At 33.0% G+C, this 14,723-nt stretch overlaps 2 protein-coding genes across 5 annotated transcripts in view; both read right to left on the bottom strand.

Annotated features, from left to right (window-relative positions):
* Nucleotides 1-1,470: 1,470 nt before the first annotated feature.
* LOC137831282 (MBOAT (membrane bound O-acyl transferase) family protein) lies at nucleotides 1,471-2,776 on the bottom strand. Its single transcript, XM_068638892.2, has one exon. The coding sequence runs from the start codon at nucleotides 2,576-2,578 to the stop codon at nucleotides 1,568-1,570; it is 1,011 nt and encodes a 336-aa protein (XP_068494993.1). The 5' UTR covers nucleotides 2,579-2,776; the 3' UTR covers nucleotides 1,471-1,567.
* A 5,056-nt stretch (nucleotides 2,777-7,832) lies between these two features.
* Nucleotides 7,833-14,723, bottom strand: part of LOC137831284 (protein ENHANCED DOWNY MILDEW 2) — a 15,434-nt gene continuing 8,543 nt past the window's right edge. Inside the window, exons 14-21 of one of the 4 annotated variants that reach the window (XR_016521445.1) lie at nucleotides 13,040-13,223; nucleotides 12,623-12,664; nucleotides 12,482-12,520; nucleotides 11,005-11,115; nucleotides 9,696-9,767; nucleotides 9,464-9,582; nucleotides 9,264-9,327; nucleotides 7,833-9,148 (exon numbers count right to left, since the gene is read on the bottom strand). Coding sequence is in view for 2 of the 4 variants with exons in the window: in XM_068638893.1 (XP_068494994.1) it covers nucleotides 8,066-9,148; nucleotides 9,264-9,327; nucleotides 9,464-9,582; nucleotides 9,696-9,767; nucleotides 11,005-11,115; nucleotides 11,193-11,252; nucleotides 12,623-12,664 (1,551 nt within the window). In the remaining 2 variants the exon portion in view is untranslated. Of the gene's footprint in view, nucleotides 9,149-9,263; nucleotides 9,328-9,463; nucleotides 9,583-9,695; nucleotides 9,768-11,004; nucleotides 11,116-11,192; nucleotides 11,253-12,481; nucleotides 12,521-12,622; nucleotides 12,665-13,039; nucleotides 13,224-14,723 lie in introns of all 4 variants that reach the window. The other 3 variants (XR_016521444.1, XM_068638893.1, XM_068638894.1) reach the window with 3 other exon arrangements.

Raw genomic sequence — 14,723 nt, forward strand, 5'->3', positions numbered from 1 at the left:
TATTACCCTACATTTAATTTCTTTAAATTATTACCCTACATTTGATCTATAATGTTTTTTTATCCATCATTAGGTTCGTTTATTCTTACATTTATGATCAATCACTTTTCAAAAGTGATAGATGGGGTTGTCTTTAACTCCTTGAGAACTAATTTTCTAGATTATGGTTGAGTATAGCGACGAAAAATAAAGTATGATGGGTAGTTGATTTGATAAATGAAATTAAATGGAATCATTTTTGAAATGAAACATAGAAGAAATAAAAAGAAGAAGAGAGATGGTTCAACTTGTTAAATGTTTGATATAACTTATAACATAATAGACGATCTAATATAATATATTAGACGGTTCTTCTTGTTAGATTGTCCTAACAAGAACTTTAACAAATTTGTGATTCTCATTTTATCAAAAGAATTATAATAACGTTTAATACTTCATGAAATCATATCTTGAACTCTGGTATTAAGAAGAGTAGACTAAGACATCATTCATACTAAATTTGGTGTCTTTCTATACAATCAAGTTTCACATAAACATATATGAACAAAACCTTAATCACCAATAATTTTGTGCTAAAAAAAAGCTTCCAAAGCAGTAAATCTAACAACAAATTGGAAGGCCTAAATTACGCCATCACTTATAAGCTCCGCTATTGCTCTTGACAACAATTGATCGATTAAAAAATCCACGCTAAAAATAATAATAATATTCTTAAAGAAAAATTTGTTGAAACACAAAACTTACTTTAGTGATTACTTTAGTGAGAAAGGTGATAGATGACTCGGAAGGAGGATAGAAATGCTGATGAACATCGATGTCATTGCAACGCCATAGAGATGTGATGCTTTGCAACTCTTGCTAATTATATGTTAAACATTTTATTACTCAACTATCATAATTTCGTCACTCTTAATTCTTATCTTTTTCTTTTTGGTGTTATTAATTTTCAAACATTTTACCAATCCATTAAACTTTTAACTTTTGAGACTTGAACATTTCTCTTAAATAGTGTGTCTGTGACAGATACGCGTATCGGTATCGATATTCGTACGACATTCGTATGATATTCCTATGACACTTATTGGTGAAATGTTCAATTCAAAAAATATTTGTTGAATTTCTGACAATTCTAAATACAATAATTTTCTAAAAACTCAAATTTATTGTATAAATTTTTATTATGATTATAAAAATAAGAAACAAATTGTTTTGAACTAGTTATGAAAAACATCTTCTTGCTCCCAAAAAAATCTGAAACATACTTGCATACATAAATATTTATTGTCAATTTATATAATTCATAATTATATAATATATAGATTCGTATCCCGATGTTCTACATTTTAAAGATTATACGTATCTTCGTGCCCGTGTCTGTGTCAGTGTCTATATTCATGTCTGTTCTACATAGATTCTAAGAAAGTGATGATGTATCATAAAAAAAGTTGCAAGAAATCAGACAAAAAATCAAAAAGAAAGTCATTGAAATTAAACAACAAAAACCTTTGATTCACAAATGAACTACACATGGTTAACTATACTTTAAAAATGGTAACAAAAACATTCTCTAGAAATGTAATTGTAGCTTAGACTTTATAAAATTCACCAAAGTTGCATACTCCTCGATGGCCTTCCTATCCACACCATTCCTCAACAGTTGAGGAAAGAACAACCAGCTCCCGGTGGCCGCCAAGAACGCCAACACAAGCGGCCCCGACACCGCTCCATGCAACCGCCACCCGCGGCGGAGCAAGACCTTTTTCACCGCCACTTCCGCCGCCGTGCACACACCATGAAGCACAAAAAAGCAGGTGACTTCCCACGTGGGAGGCGCGCGCGTAAGATAATAATATATTAACTCGTGCATGAGTCCGGACACAACGAAAGTAGCAAACACAGCACTTGAGAAGGCACAAGAGGGACCCACAAAACGTGTAGAAATACTGTATACGGGGTGGAATACGGCAGGACGTAGAATACCAGTAACCATGAGGTTCCACCTACGACCCCAAAAGTCTTGAAGGGAAGTTGAGAGATAAGGTTCGTTAAATTGAGGTTGCAGGTTAAATCCTAGGAGGGTTCGAACCGGGATGGCAGTAAGGGCTAAGACAAGTTCTATGCCAAGGTACATGTGACAACAATAAAGGACTAAGATGAAAAGAGGGTGGAAATTTTGTCTGTAGTCATAAGCATGTATGATCAAAGCTAAGATAAGCAATTTTAGGAGTAAAAGGGATTTGGGTTTGGGTTTGGTTTTGTTTTGGTTGAGGTTGATGGGGAGAGAAGCTAAGGAGATGAAATGGAGAATGTTTGGTGATTGAGCAAGAGGGCCTTGGTTGAAGGAGAAAAGGAGGAGTTTGAAAGTGGCAAGCCAAACAAGGAAGAAGGTGGTGGGGCCACCAAGGTGGAAGGAAGAGAGGTTGAAGGGAAGGATGAGGAAAAGGTAGAGAATTGGAAGGAGGGAGAGAAGCCTCAAGAACCCTTTTGGTATTTTAGAGGCTATGAAATAACAATAGCATAGACATGAAATGGTTGTGAGCCATACCTTGATGAACCTCTCAATTTCAACATCCATCATCTTCTTTCCCTCTCTTCCTTCAATCTAGCTGCTGGAACCTCTCTCAAATGCCAACCAAATTTATCAGTACTGCTTCATGGATTTCAGGATCTCAGATCCAATGCAATTTTTAATTCACTTTCCTTCTGGATCAGATGTCAACATTAGAAGTATTATTAAGCTCTTTTTTAATTATTACCCTACATTTAATTTCTCTTCTTTCTATAGTGTTTTTATCCTATTTTCTATCTTCTCTCCTTTTATTTCTTCTTCTATTGCGTTTGTTGGAAAGATAAATCACTTTCAAATCTGGAAATTCAACTTCTCCCCTGCCACCAAATTCTCTGTCGGAAGAATTGATTAAGCACGCTATTTCATTTTTTTTTTTTAAATGGGTTGAGGCTTATACACTGGAATAAAGAAAAAATAATGGAGGTAACAATTAATGTTTGCAAATAAATAACATATTCATGTTTTTTTCACAAAAATAATTTATAAATCTTATAATTTGAGTCTAGCTCTCTATAAAGCTAATTCTAAGCACACTGAGTAGATTCATCACCAATAATTAAATGATTTATGAAGGATAGCACAATTAAGGGATTTTTTTCTTCAATGACGCTGAATATTATTTCCCTTAATACCACTATTTATATTTTATTTCTCTCAATAAAATTCGGTTCCCGAAAAATCTGATTTCTCATCTTTATTTTTTACCTTTATTTTTTATTGTGGAAAAAAAATACTCATTGAATTTGATTTTTGGAAAGCCGAGAAAGTATTTATTTTATGATAGTGAACAAGAGCAGAAAAAAAAAAGTTGTTTGGAGGATAATCGAAATCTGATTTATGAAAAATATAATTTCAACTTTTAATTTTTGACTTTAGTGAATGAATGTTGATCCAAAATTAATTATGTGATAATCCAATGTTCCTAGGAATTAGTTACGGATGGGCTAAATTCTGGGACGGTTTTCGATTTTTATTTCTTATTTTCGATGCTACAATGAAAGAGATTTTGGTTTTCTGTGGATAATTGAATTTCGGTTTTCAATTTTTGACTTTGACATATGAATGTTCATCTAGTATTAATTATGTAGTGGTTGAATGTTTATGGGAATTGGTTGTTTATGACGTGCGCAATGGTATTAGATGATAAATTTATTATAATTATTATCATGTGCACATTAAAAGAGAAGATGATGTTGGTACATTAGTGTTGCTGAAATCTATCTTTTAAGGCATGTGTTATGAGGAAAAGCAATTGTGGAGAAAAGATGTAACCATTCACATTATTGTGTTGTGTGGCCTTAGGAAAAACAATAATGAAGAAATGATGTGATCATTCATATTATAGTGTTGTGTGACCTGAGGAAAAAACTTATGCAGAGTGATGTGACGATGCACATTATTATGTTTTGTAACTGGAGCAAAAACAATTATGAAAGAGTGATGTGATGATGCACGTTATTGTCATGTGTAACCTGAGGAGAAATAAAAATGAAGAAGTGATGTGACAATGCACATTATTGTCCTATATATAATTTTCTCAGACATTTTGTATCATTCCTAACATTCTAAATTATTTTTAAATGTTTTCATATTTATTAGTTGAAAATTGTTATTAATTATTGAAATGATATAATATATATTTAACATAAAAAAAATGACAATCGCACATTCATCTAATATTTACTTGAATGGTACATTAAATTAAATAGTTCATCAAAGTTTTACACTTAAAAAAAAAAAAATACATATCTAAATTCTCTCATATTACATTTGATGCAAATAGCTAAATTACAAATTGGATAGTTCTCCTTATTATATCCTAAAGTTTGTCAAAGCATTTGGTGCAAACAAATCAAACGGTAAAGCAAAAGTTTTGTTCTCCACTTTTTGTGCTTCTTCTACCTTCTCAATATATGACCTGTTAGTTCTAATCAGCATGGTAGTTCCAATCATTTGTTTTTTTTTTTTTTTTGTACGTATCAGTTTCAATTACTAACTGTCCGCCTATTAGAATCGTGCGTGACGGAGTTAAATTACGAATCATCCGATTCAAATTCGATTCAAGCTATACAATTATACATTCTATTATATGTATCTTGGAGAAAGAATTTTTAAACGAATTGTGATTCAAATAGTACTATTCAACCCATTCTAACTATAATGTTTTTGATCTTTTAGGTATAGCATTGGTCTCCCAAATTTCAATGTTATATAAGTCAAATGTCACACCAATAAATTCTAAATGGGCAAAGAAACTAAAATCACACAATTACACTTTCAGAATAAATCTTATTGCTAGATTATAATTTTTTTGTACACTTTCAGATTGTCTTAATGCAAATTAACCATGCAAATTAGTCCAATCTTCATACCGTGTCAGTGCATAGAATAACCAACTCAAATGAATCCAGATCCAATGCATTCAGCTGTTAAAATAAATACATAATGAAGTAGCATGAAAGAAGATTCGAACCCCGGGAGTCTGAAGACCTTCCTGCACTGTTAGAGTGTGAGTGTCAAATGGCTCCTCCAAAACCTGTACAGATAATAGAAATTTAAATCTAAATAGGATAAAAAAATATCCATTTAAATTGGAGAATTCTTCGAATCACTTTATAAATAAGAATGGACGAACAAGAGCAACGCTATTTCACCCATTTTGGAGTTAAACCCTGTTTATTACCACATATTCTACAACTAAAAAGGCTATTGCTAACACGGAAAACATTGAGGAGATGTTCTTTTTATGTTCAGGATTTATGTTTTCGAATTAATAATATCACATTGATCTTATGTGTAATATTTTCAGCATATTCAAACCATCCTACAAAAGGTGTATAACAATAACTAATAACCAATCAAAGTGAAAAGAGAACAAACATACAATGTCCTTGAATTGCAGGTTATCAGCACCAATAAAGCTCATTCTCCCTGCCACCAAAGAAGTAACTATTGTCAATTGTCAATTATAAAAATGTCAGGTTTTGCTAGTATGTATAGGCATGGGATAAATTTTTGGAAAAAATTCCTTTTTTGATTTCAAAGGGCATGAAACGTTATGAACAAAGAATGTGTTTGAAATCATAAAAATGAAATTAAGGATGAGGACACACGGAAAAGAAGAGGAATATGGTTTCTGGTATTAGCCCAGTATATAAGATACAACAAAGATATAAATATCATAGTAGCATTAAAACTAAACTACTCTTCATAGCTCTCCAATAAATATAGCTTCTCTATATTATTGAGTTTAAGCTTATGAAAATATTATTTCATTTTTCTCTTCTATAAGTATCTGTGGATAAATTTTTTGAAACAAATCCATAGTCTACTAAACTAAGGAAACGCAAAACAATATATCAAGGAAGTTTCTAAACTTATTATGTCGCAAATTGCATTTCCAGAACTATTGTTAAAGTGTTCGACATTTTCAGAATTAGTATGAGAAACCACACTAACCCAAAAGAGGTGCAGTAAATTACGGGTTGACTTGCATCTTTATCTCGATTTTTATTGCAACCATGGATAAATAATTTCCTTACTTCAACATTATGTTGTGTCACCAAGGAAGATGTAGGGAGATTCTTAGAGGAAGTGCATGAAGGTTGTTCTCAAACGGGGTTAGATCCAAGAAAACGATTCAGACTACTCCTCGGTCGGTCTACATGTCTTCCCTTCCTCTCAGAACGAGCTCCTCGATCTTCTATCGTCGCTCTGCCTCTCGGTCTCCGTGAACTCTAGACTCTGATGGTACCTGCAAAAGGCACTCCGACGCTCAAGTGAGAATTCAGTATTCGGCACTTGGTGCTTTTAGTACTGTGTAATGACATACCTGATTTTTGAAATTTGTGTGTATTTATATGATTACCATGGACCTTTTGTTATTGGACCGAATTAGACAGTTGAGTCATGCTTAGAAATGCATTACCTAACTCTTAAATGTTGATTAGTCTCGTTAATCTGTTTAGACATATCAATTTTAGTTATATCGTGGGTGTTGGTCGTGTAAATCGTATGCATAGAAAGGTTTTATATTACAATCATATAAAGTGTCATTACCTACTTTTGAAAGTACTCCAGACAAGGCATACTACTCGTCTATGTTTCGCCCAAATTGTTGAGTATCTTTGTCAACGTAACAACTATAATGACATGCCGATATACATCGTGCTCCACTCGAGCACATGCATTCAACTGAGTCACCTTGGTTATTCAATAAATGGGGGTTAAACATTCTTAGATCATTTCCGTTATAAGTCCAATGATTGAGATACCTAGGGTCATTATCACAAATAACGAAACCTAGTTTACAAGTCAGAAAGTACAAGAGTTTTGTTTATCAGTCAGGATCACACAAATTATGACGTCGGTGAAGCACCCCCAACAGTGAAGTAGAGACAACCAACAAAGTCATCCTTCAAGGGTTGAAGTGACCTTTCTCCCTAATGGACACTAAAAATCTCCCTTTTCTTTGGTTTACGGGACGGATGTCATGGTTCCTATCAAGCTTTCTGAGCCAACTAGTCGAGTGATGTTCTTAAGTGTAAGTGAGCCAAGTTCTGAGGTTGGAACTAATGCACATATGGATACCATTAATGAAGTATGATATTGGGGCCGACTTCATGTGGTTGTGGACAAAACACGTTGCGAGATAAAGCACATTAGAAAGTATGTTTATTATCTTTTCAAAAATTCGATTTGGTACTGAAGCGTGAGCAATACTCAAGCGGTCAATAAACTTTCTCCTAATTAAAAGTTTGTATTCAAAATATTTCTTATTCTTTATAAGTTCTTTACGAAAATAAAAATTTAATTTATATATTCAATAAAATAATTTTTTCAATAAATACTCAATTAAAAATATATATAAAGTATTCAATATTTAATTGAGTCTTCTTATCATTAGTAATGTTAATTCTTTTCAAAAGTGGAATTCTATAAAGATGAAGTACGCAATTTTTCATCATTGACAAAAAAAAATGCTTGGAACTTCGCTTCCGAATATTTTAAGAAACGGATATTGCGAGAAAAAAAATAGTTTATATAATTAAAAGCCATATTCATAATAAACAGATACGTTCAAAAACATAAACTATATTTTAAATTTACAAAAAAGTAATTTAACTTGTTCTATGAAATCGTCTTTAACTATTGATAAATTCGCTTTAAAACAATTAAAAAATAGAAAAAGAAAGTTAATTTAAAGAAATGAAGTGTAAGGAAGATATAGAAAGAAGAAGGTAGTTTGAAGTAATTGTGAAAATAGTGTGAAGTGCGCAGTGAACTTTTCAAATTATGAAGACAATATAGAACAATGAAAAATGTGATTTACAAATACAGTAGTAGCTACTCATTCCAAGGTCATATATGTACACACATGATTAGCAGTGAAGATTAGCAGAGAGCATAAGGAACCAGAGTGAAGATTAACAGAGAGCATACAACTAAAAAAAACTATGATTTGTGAAGAATGGCATACAGCATTTTGATGCAAGGCTACTCGTTGAACCGGTCTGCTGAATTCTGGCGTGAATAGAGATAGTGAGAACCACTTGCAAAACCTGGCATCCTGCTCCCATATCCAGGTTGGGGCACAGTGTCATTTCTGCCAACTATAGGGGGCTCAGACCCCAGAGGATCCATCCTTACATGGTTTAATTCGTCTAGACGAGGTGCATATCGCTGCATGGCCGGTGCATTCATAACATAAGGAGACTCAAATAATGAACCATGAGCCAGATAACTTGACCCCATGTGGTGACTATAAGCAGGATCGTTAGCAGATAATAGATAATTACTAGGAGGATTCGGAAGCCCATATTGGCGAATCTGTTGCCTTGTCTCTTGTTCCCAAAGGTTGCTCTCATCCTCCCTGCTGATATAGGGTCTATGTCCGGTGTCTCTCATAAGGCTGCTATGGCGTCCATCTACGCCTGTAACCCCAGAATCATAAAGGGGATGGACAACACTTGGCCAATTCTGGGTCCCGCTATAGGCTGATCTAATCCCAATCCCCCCTGTACGTGAGGAAGAGGTGGGCTCCAAATGCCTATAACCTTTATCAACAACCTCAAAATCTGGAGGTGGCATGTCATGTTTAGGCTGAAAACGTTCAACTGAGGATCTCCCATCAATTGGATTGAGTGGTGATGTCACACCAAGTCCTCTTCCATCATTTTCCTCAGTTTCAGTTCGTTTCCTCTTCCATAAGGTCTTCTCGGCCTCGCTCACCCTATATTCCTGTCTCTCCTGACTCCCTCGATCAACACTTCCATATGGTGAGTATCCCATCTGACCTTCATTGATAGGTGCATCAATTGAATTCAAGATGTCATCACCTGGCGTGATATTGACACCAGAATTATCCTCCTTATTATGTCTGGAAGGTGATTTTTCTTCATCAAAGCCTTCCGTTTTTGACACCTCACGCTGGATGATCAGGTGACCACGCTCCTGAGCTATGGCCTTGTGCTTGCTAGTCCAATCAGGACGACTCCAAAGAAACAGTGGAGGCGGCTTTACATTCCATTGCTCTATTTGCCTGTCATTAGCATCAACTGATCCAGGTAGATAAAATGACTGAAGACAAAAAAGGACAAGAACAGGGAAAAATATGAAAACAGCAGTCAGAACAAGAACGAGCATGTATCAATCAAATACAAATTACCACAATATATTATTAACAGTTGTTTACCTTGCCCGATAGAAACCTCTCATCCTCCCAGACAAGATCATAAGGCTGCCGTTTTTCATCAAGTCTACATATAGTAAGGAAAAAAAACATGAAGCGGGACAAGAAAAATGAACAGTCCGTCCCCTCCAACCAAGGAAGACAAGAGTGTGAAGAGAAAGTTTAACTCTTCTTTAAAAAAAACAAGAAAAAAAGGACATTACCTCTCTGTCTCTTGCGGTACAATGAGAATCATGAGCTTTGGTCTGAACTCGAGAGCTTTGTCAATAAACTTGTTAGCCAATGTTGCCTTAAGCCCAAAGGGGGGATTTAAGCCCATGATCTGTTCCAGAAGCAGACGATAAAAATAATGAAAGAAATAAGTGAACTGGCCATGCGGATATGCGATGCATATACATGTCTCAACCATTAAAAATGAATGAGTGTGATTCTTACCAACTTTGACCCTATAGGCAACTCCTTTGTTTGTACAGTCATCCAATCTCGCATCTCAAAATTAAAATCATTCTGTAAACAAAACAAAATCCTGGTAAACAAGCAGGGAATAATAATATGATAATTATAGACTGTACGCTAATAAATCATGTATTTGTTTTCATTCATCAAAAAGTAGCCCAAACCATAGTATAAAAACCATTATGCTCATATCATTCAATTCACCTTAACCCTTTTCACTTCACAACAATTTATAGAGGTGTTTTGTACAGCCTATCAATTATTACTAGATATCAATTAGGATCCAAAACAAGAGAAAGGCACAAAAACCTTCAAACCTCAAATGAGAAAATACCTCAACAACTGTAATTCAGTCTTCAAAAGTAGCAGCAATATATGCATACATATATATATATATATATATATATATATATATATATATATATATATATATATATATATAACGCGCACACACACATATATAGAGAGAGATTTCAATAGCAATGAAATATTCCTGAAGAATAAGTGACAAATTACCAATAACTATATTGTACGCCAAACACTTTAACTTCAATCATATGCATTTATTGTTTAGAATAATTTGGAAAAATCTGGTTAGACATGAAAAATCAACAAGGAAACTTCACAAAAACTCTGAAATACGACACATTTTGATTTGTTATGCTTCTGCTCATATTTAGTACATCAAAATCTTCCCAGGAATGACTCATTAACCAGTGTTATATGCAATAATATGTCATTCCCCATCACTCAATGAGAAAATGATAATTATCAATGTTAATAGAACCAAAAAAAAAGGAAACCAAATTCATACATAGTTGCATACAAATAATATGTGATACCAAGGTCAGTAACCACTATAATCCTATTTTACCAAATCAGTAGTTATTCAGAGCTTGAGTATTCTAATACCAAGGGTCAGTAACATAAAATACAAAGTAGACAATTTATAAACTAAAATAATACAACTGGGATGGGGTACACCTGTATTTTCACACTTACCAACATCTACAGTTAACTTTTTCATGCTAGATGGGATAGGGTACATAGATGAAACAACTTCATATATTATCCTATTATAAATCCTTGTAAATCATGTCTCCAGACAAACTATTGACATCAAATTCCTTCTCAATGTTCACTAATATTTTTTTCTCAGCCTCTCAATATTAAAATATGAATAAATCAGTTAGTCTAAAATCAACATGGCAGTGGCAATGAGCAAAAATTGAATTAAAGCATTTAGAGTAGTAAGTTATATTATAACAACTTGTAGAAGTGTAGTCACCTTCGTTGGAAGTAGATCAAAGTTTTTGTATGAGCATCTCTTCCCAGTCTCTTCAAGTTTTTTCTTCATAAGAGTGCTAAAGTCATTAGCACCGCAACAGAAGTCCACAATCTGATCACAAAATGTAACTATCCTCAGTCAGGTAAAGAACATTAAAGTTAGTAGATGTTTAACAATGTTAAGAATACCATCCACCACCACCAGACGATAAAGTATATCACAATTTCACAAGGAAAATCGATCTTTTGCTACACAAAATGACAAAAAAAATCAGATGGACCGATAACCATTGTAACTGTCTAATTAAAACAACAAAAAATGTGAAACAAGTATTTAAGTATCTTCCAAAAAATGCCAAATTAGCAAGAAATTAAAATGGAAATTAGGAAATAGCATTTCCTAACGTATACTAAACACAAGTCATGCAAACATAGAATTGTCAAAACCTGCATCATTCACTTCCTATCAATTACTTAGCAAAAAAAATTAAATAATAAGAGCCAAAAGGATATTAAAAACTAAAACAGCCCAATATCAGATCCATATAATATGGGAGTGAAGCAGCTATCTTCAAAAAAGCTATGGTAGGACGAACAGACAGTGGGATGCTATTTAATGACATAGTAGAATATTAAAATTTAAAATAAATAAATTTAATCATATATTAATTAAAACTATATCACATTTTACTAGGTTTATTATAGATTTTTGATACAAACATGAACATTAATTCAAATAAAAAAATATCCAATTAACTAAATATTTTTATTTGATACGAAGCAATACTTGATAAGCCCTGTCATAAAAAATTATCATATGTTCTAGGTTTCTGTCATTAAATTCAGCCTCAAATTTTAAAATATCTTAGGTAAATATAACTTTATTTTGGTTTCTAAAATATCTCTATTTTAATTTGATTAGAAAAATAAAACGTTTTTATAGTGCATCTAAATTAGTATTTTGATTTTTTTTTCAAAATTTGGATTAAAAGATATAAGAAAATCTTAATAAGGATCCAATAATTAAAAACTGATGATCCAAACAGCAACGTTAATAATTATGGTCCAATTCGAAACACAATTTGTCTTATCTTGAAACTAAAACACTACAGTAAAGTAGTGTGATGTTTTGAGTAAGGGTAGTTTGTGATAAATGGGTCATCTCTATCCTCTGACCCCACTACCAGCAAGTGCTACCATGAGAGTGGAACAATGAACAGAAGCTATAAGTCTCAGTGAAGCACAATATGCCAACTCTGGACACCATTTTCCACAAATTTGACCGCAAAAAGTACTTCTCCATCTGTGATCACCCTTGGAGGAGTGTGTCATGTCAGATCTGTTCTATGGTTTGAGAAAATATTGTAGTAAATTCCATGCCTGCACAAGCCTTTGGACGACTATCTTCACTCTAATCACTATAAAATTGGACAACTAATGGCAAAAAATGTAAACAATAATATAAACAAAAACCTTACCCCAATAAGTGAGGTCGGCTACATGGATCACATTATGCCCTTTGCAACCGTCAAAAGGCGAGTTTCAAGTTATTTAGCATAACAAAAACCTATGTAAATGCAGAAAATAAATTAAGTATTTGCATATCAATCAGCACTTACTGTATCACCATTCTGAACATACGAATGCAGTTTATCAACAATCTGCAATTGTAAAAACCATTATTCAAGCAATGATTGACGAATGTAATTATGCCAAAAAAGAAATTCATTACAACAAACAAATGTGATAACTTGATAAGCATAATCACTCTCCAAATGGCCTTCCAAATTTTCAATGAGTAAATTCAAGGATGGCTACAATGTCAATAAGTGTAATACTATTCAACTAGTGATGCATTTCAGAACTTTGACCACTTATGTTACAATGAAGTTTGAGTGATAATTGGGTTTTGAACGTCTGCTTTCATAAATGTTTTAAACCTCCGAAAATCCTTGTAGTAGAAAGCTTATTCATAAAAGCCATTTTCATACTAATGTTCAATTGTACTAACTCAAGCATCATGACAATATTCTCACCTCAATCTATTGATGTCACATAAAGTATTTTGACAAACTCTTTCAGTCACTGTAAAGCCAACTGAACAGTTATAATTGAAAACATAAGTTCATCCCTAGCGGTCAAAATCATTCTTCGGTTCTAAAATGAGCTTTAGCTTTTGCTTCAACTGCACAGTAACAAGTCTAAAACTCGTATTCTTACCTAATGTTGTAAAAATCAAGATTTTAAATAGGATCAGGAGTGAGGTCAAAAATTCTGAATTGTAAAAATAACATCAATCATAAGATCCTACTAAAAAATTAAAATTATACTGACATAAACAAATGCATAAAAAAATAAAGGGTTAAATAAGTTTTTGGTTTGATAGCTTCAAAATATTTTCAATGTTTTTATACTCAACACTTAATATATGCTGATTTGGTTCTCCTTGCAACTTTACTACTCTTGAATTCGGAATTAACTCTTGAATATGGTATTAACATGTAACAATTTTAGTAACATATTTGCAATTATGCTAACATGTAACAGTCAAGATTGGCATGTCAACATTTTTAATTCAAAAGTAACAGAATAACTATTATGACCAAATTAACATATTTATTAATGTTGGAGATCAAAAGCACTAAAAATATTTTTGGAGAAATCAAAACTACGCTATAGCTGCTCCAATCAAACAATTCTGGGATCGAACTCCGTGATTCCGCACAAGTTCAGAACCAAACAGTTATATTATATTTGCCTTGGCTTGAAATGCAATAGAAAAATAGCATGCTCGTGGAATGTCACAACTAAACTCATGACTTTAACGTGGTCCTTACCAACCTCATTTACTAATTAAAATTTTAGTGCCACAAAACATCAAGTTTCATGGGATAGTGATGTGAACAGTTCACCTTCACTTCAAATCACAAACACGGGTTTTTAAATGGACCATGTAGACTTTTAAGTGAAATCATTCTTTAACAAAAGATTTAAGGTGGTATTGAAATGTTTGCTAAAAATGGCTCCTCCTACCCTAACCCCACCCCTCCTTCTCTCAAGCCCCTCCATAAGACCATTTATCTAAATTTTATAATATCACCTTCATTCAAGACATTAAACCCAACTAATATTACCAAACATAGATGTGGTTGAACTAAAATTGTAAGCTACCATTATAGATGCTTCTTTGTTAAGCTACTTACCACATTTAAGCCATGATCATACTACATAATACATTGCATAATCAAATTCACAAGCATCAACTTATCATGAATCTGTTTTCCCTAAATACGGCATCAGCTTAACTAATTCCATTATCTTGTGATATCAGCCCTGAGAAATCTGTAACACATCAAAGTCTGTCCTTAACTACTAGATCTATAACACTCTCCAAAGAAAAAGGAAGATGATGAAGTTACGATGCAGCAACAGATTAAGATGTAAAAACAATACGATATAGATTTTAGGGTTAAATAAGTTTTTGGTATCTCCAAAATCGATTGACCCTTATTGAAATTGGTACCTCAATTTTTTCAATGTTTTGGATGCTCAACATTTAATAATATGCTAATTTTATCTAACAGTAACTTTATTATACTTTAATAGGTGTTGACATGTAATCTCCTAGTAAGATATTTATAGATGTACTGTCCCGTGACACTGTCAAGATTAACATGTCAACACTGTTAATCCAAAAGTAACTATCAAAACCAAATTAGC

Source organism: Phaseolus vulgaris, chromosome 6, assembly GCF_051622355.1.
Source record: "Phaseolus vulgaris cultivar YP4 chromosome 6, ASM5162235v1, whole genome shotgun sequence".
NCBI lineage: Eukaryota > Viridiplantae > Streptophyta > Magnoliopsida > Fabales > Fabaceae > Phaseolus > Phaseolus vulgaris.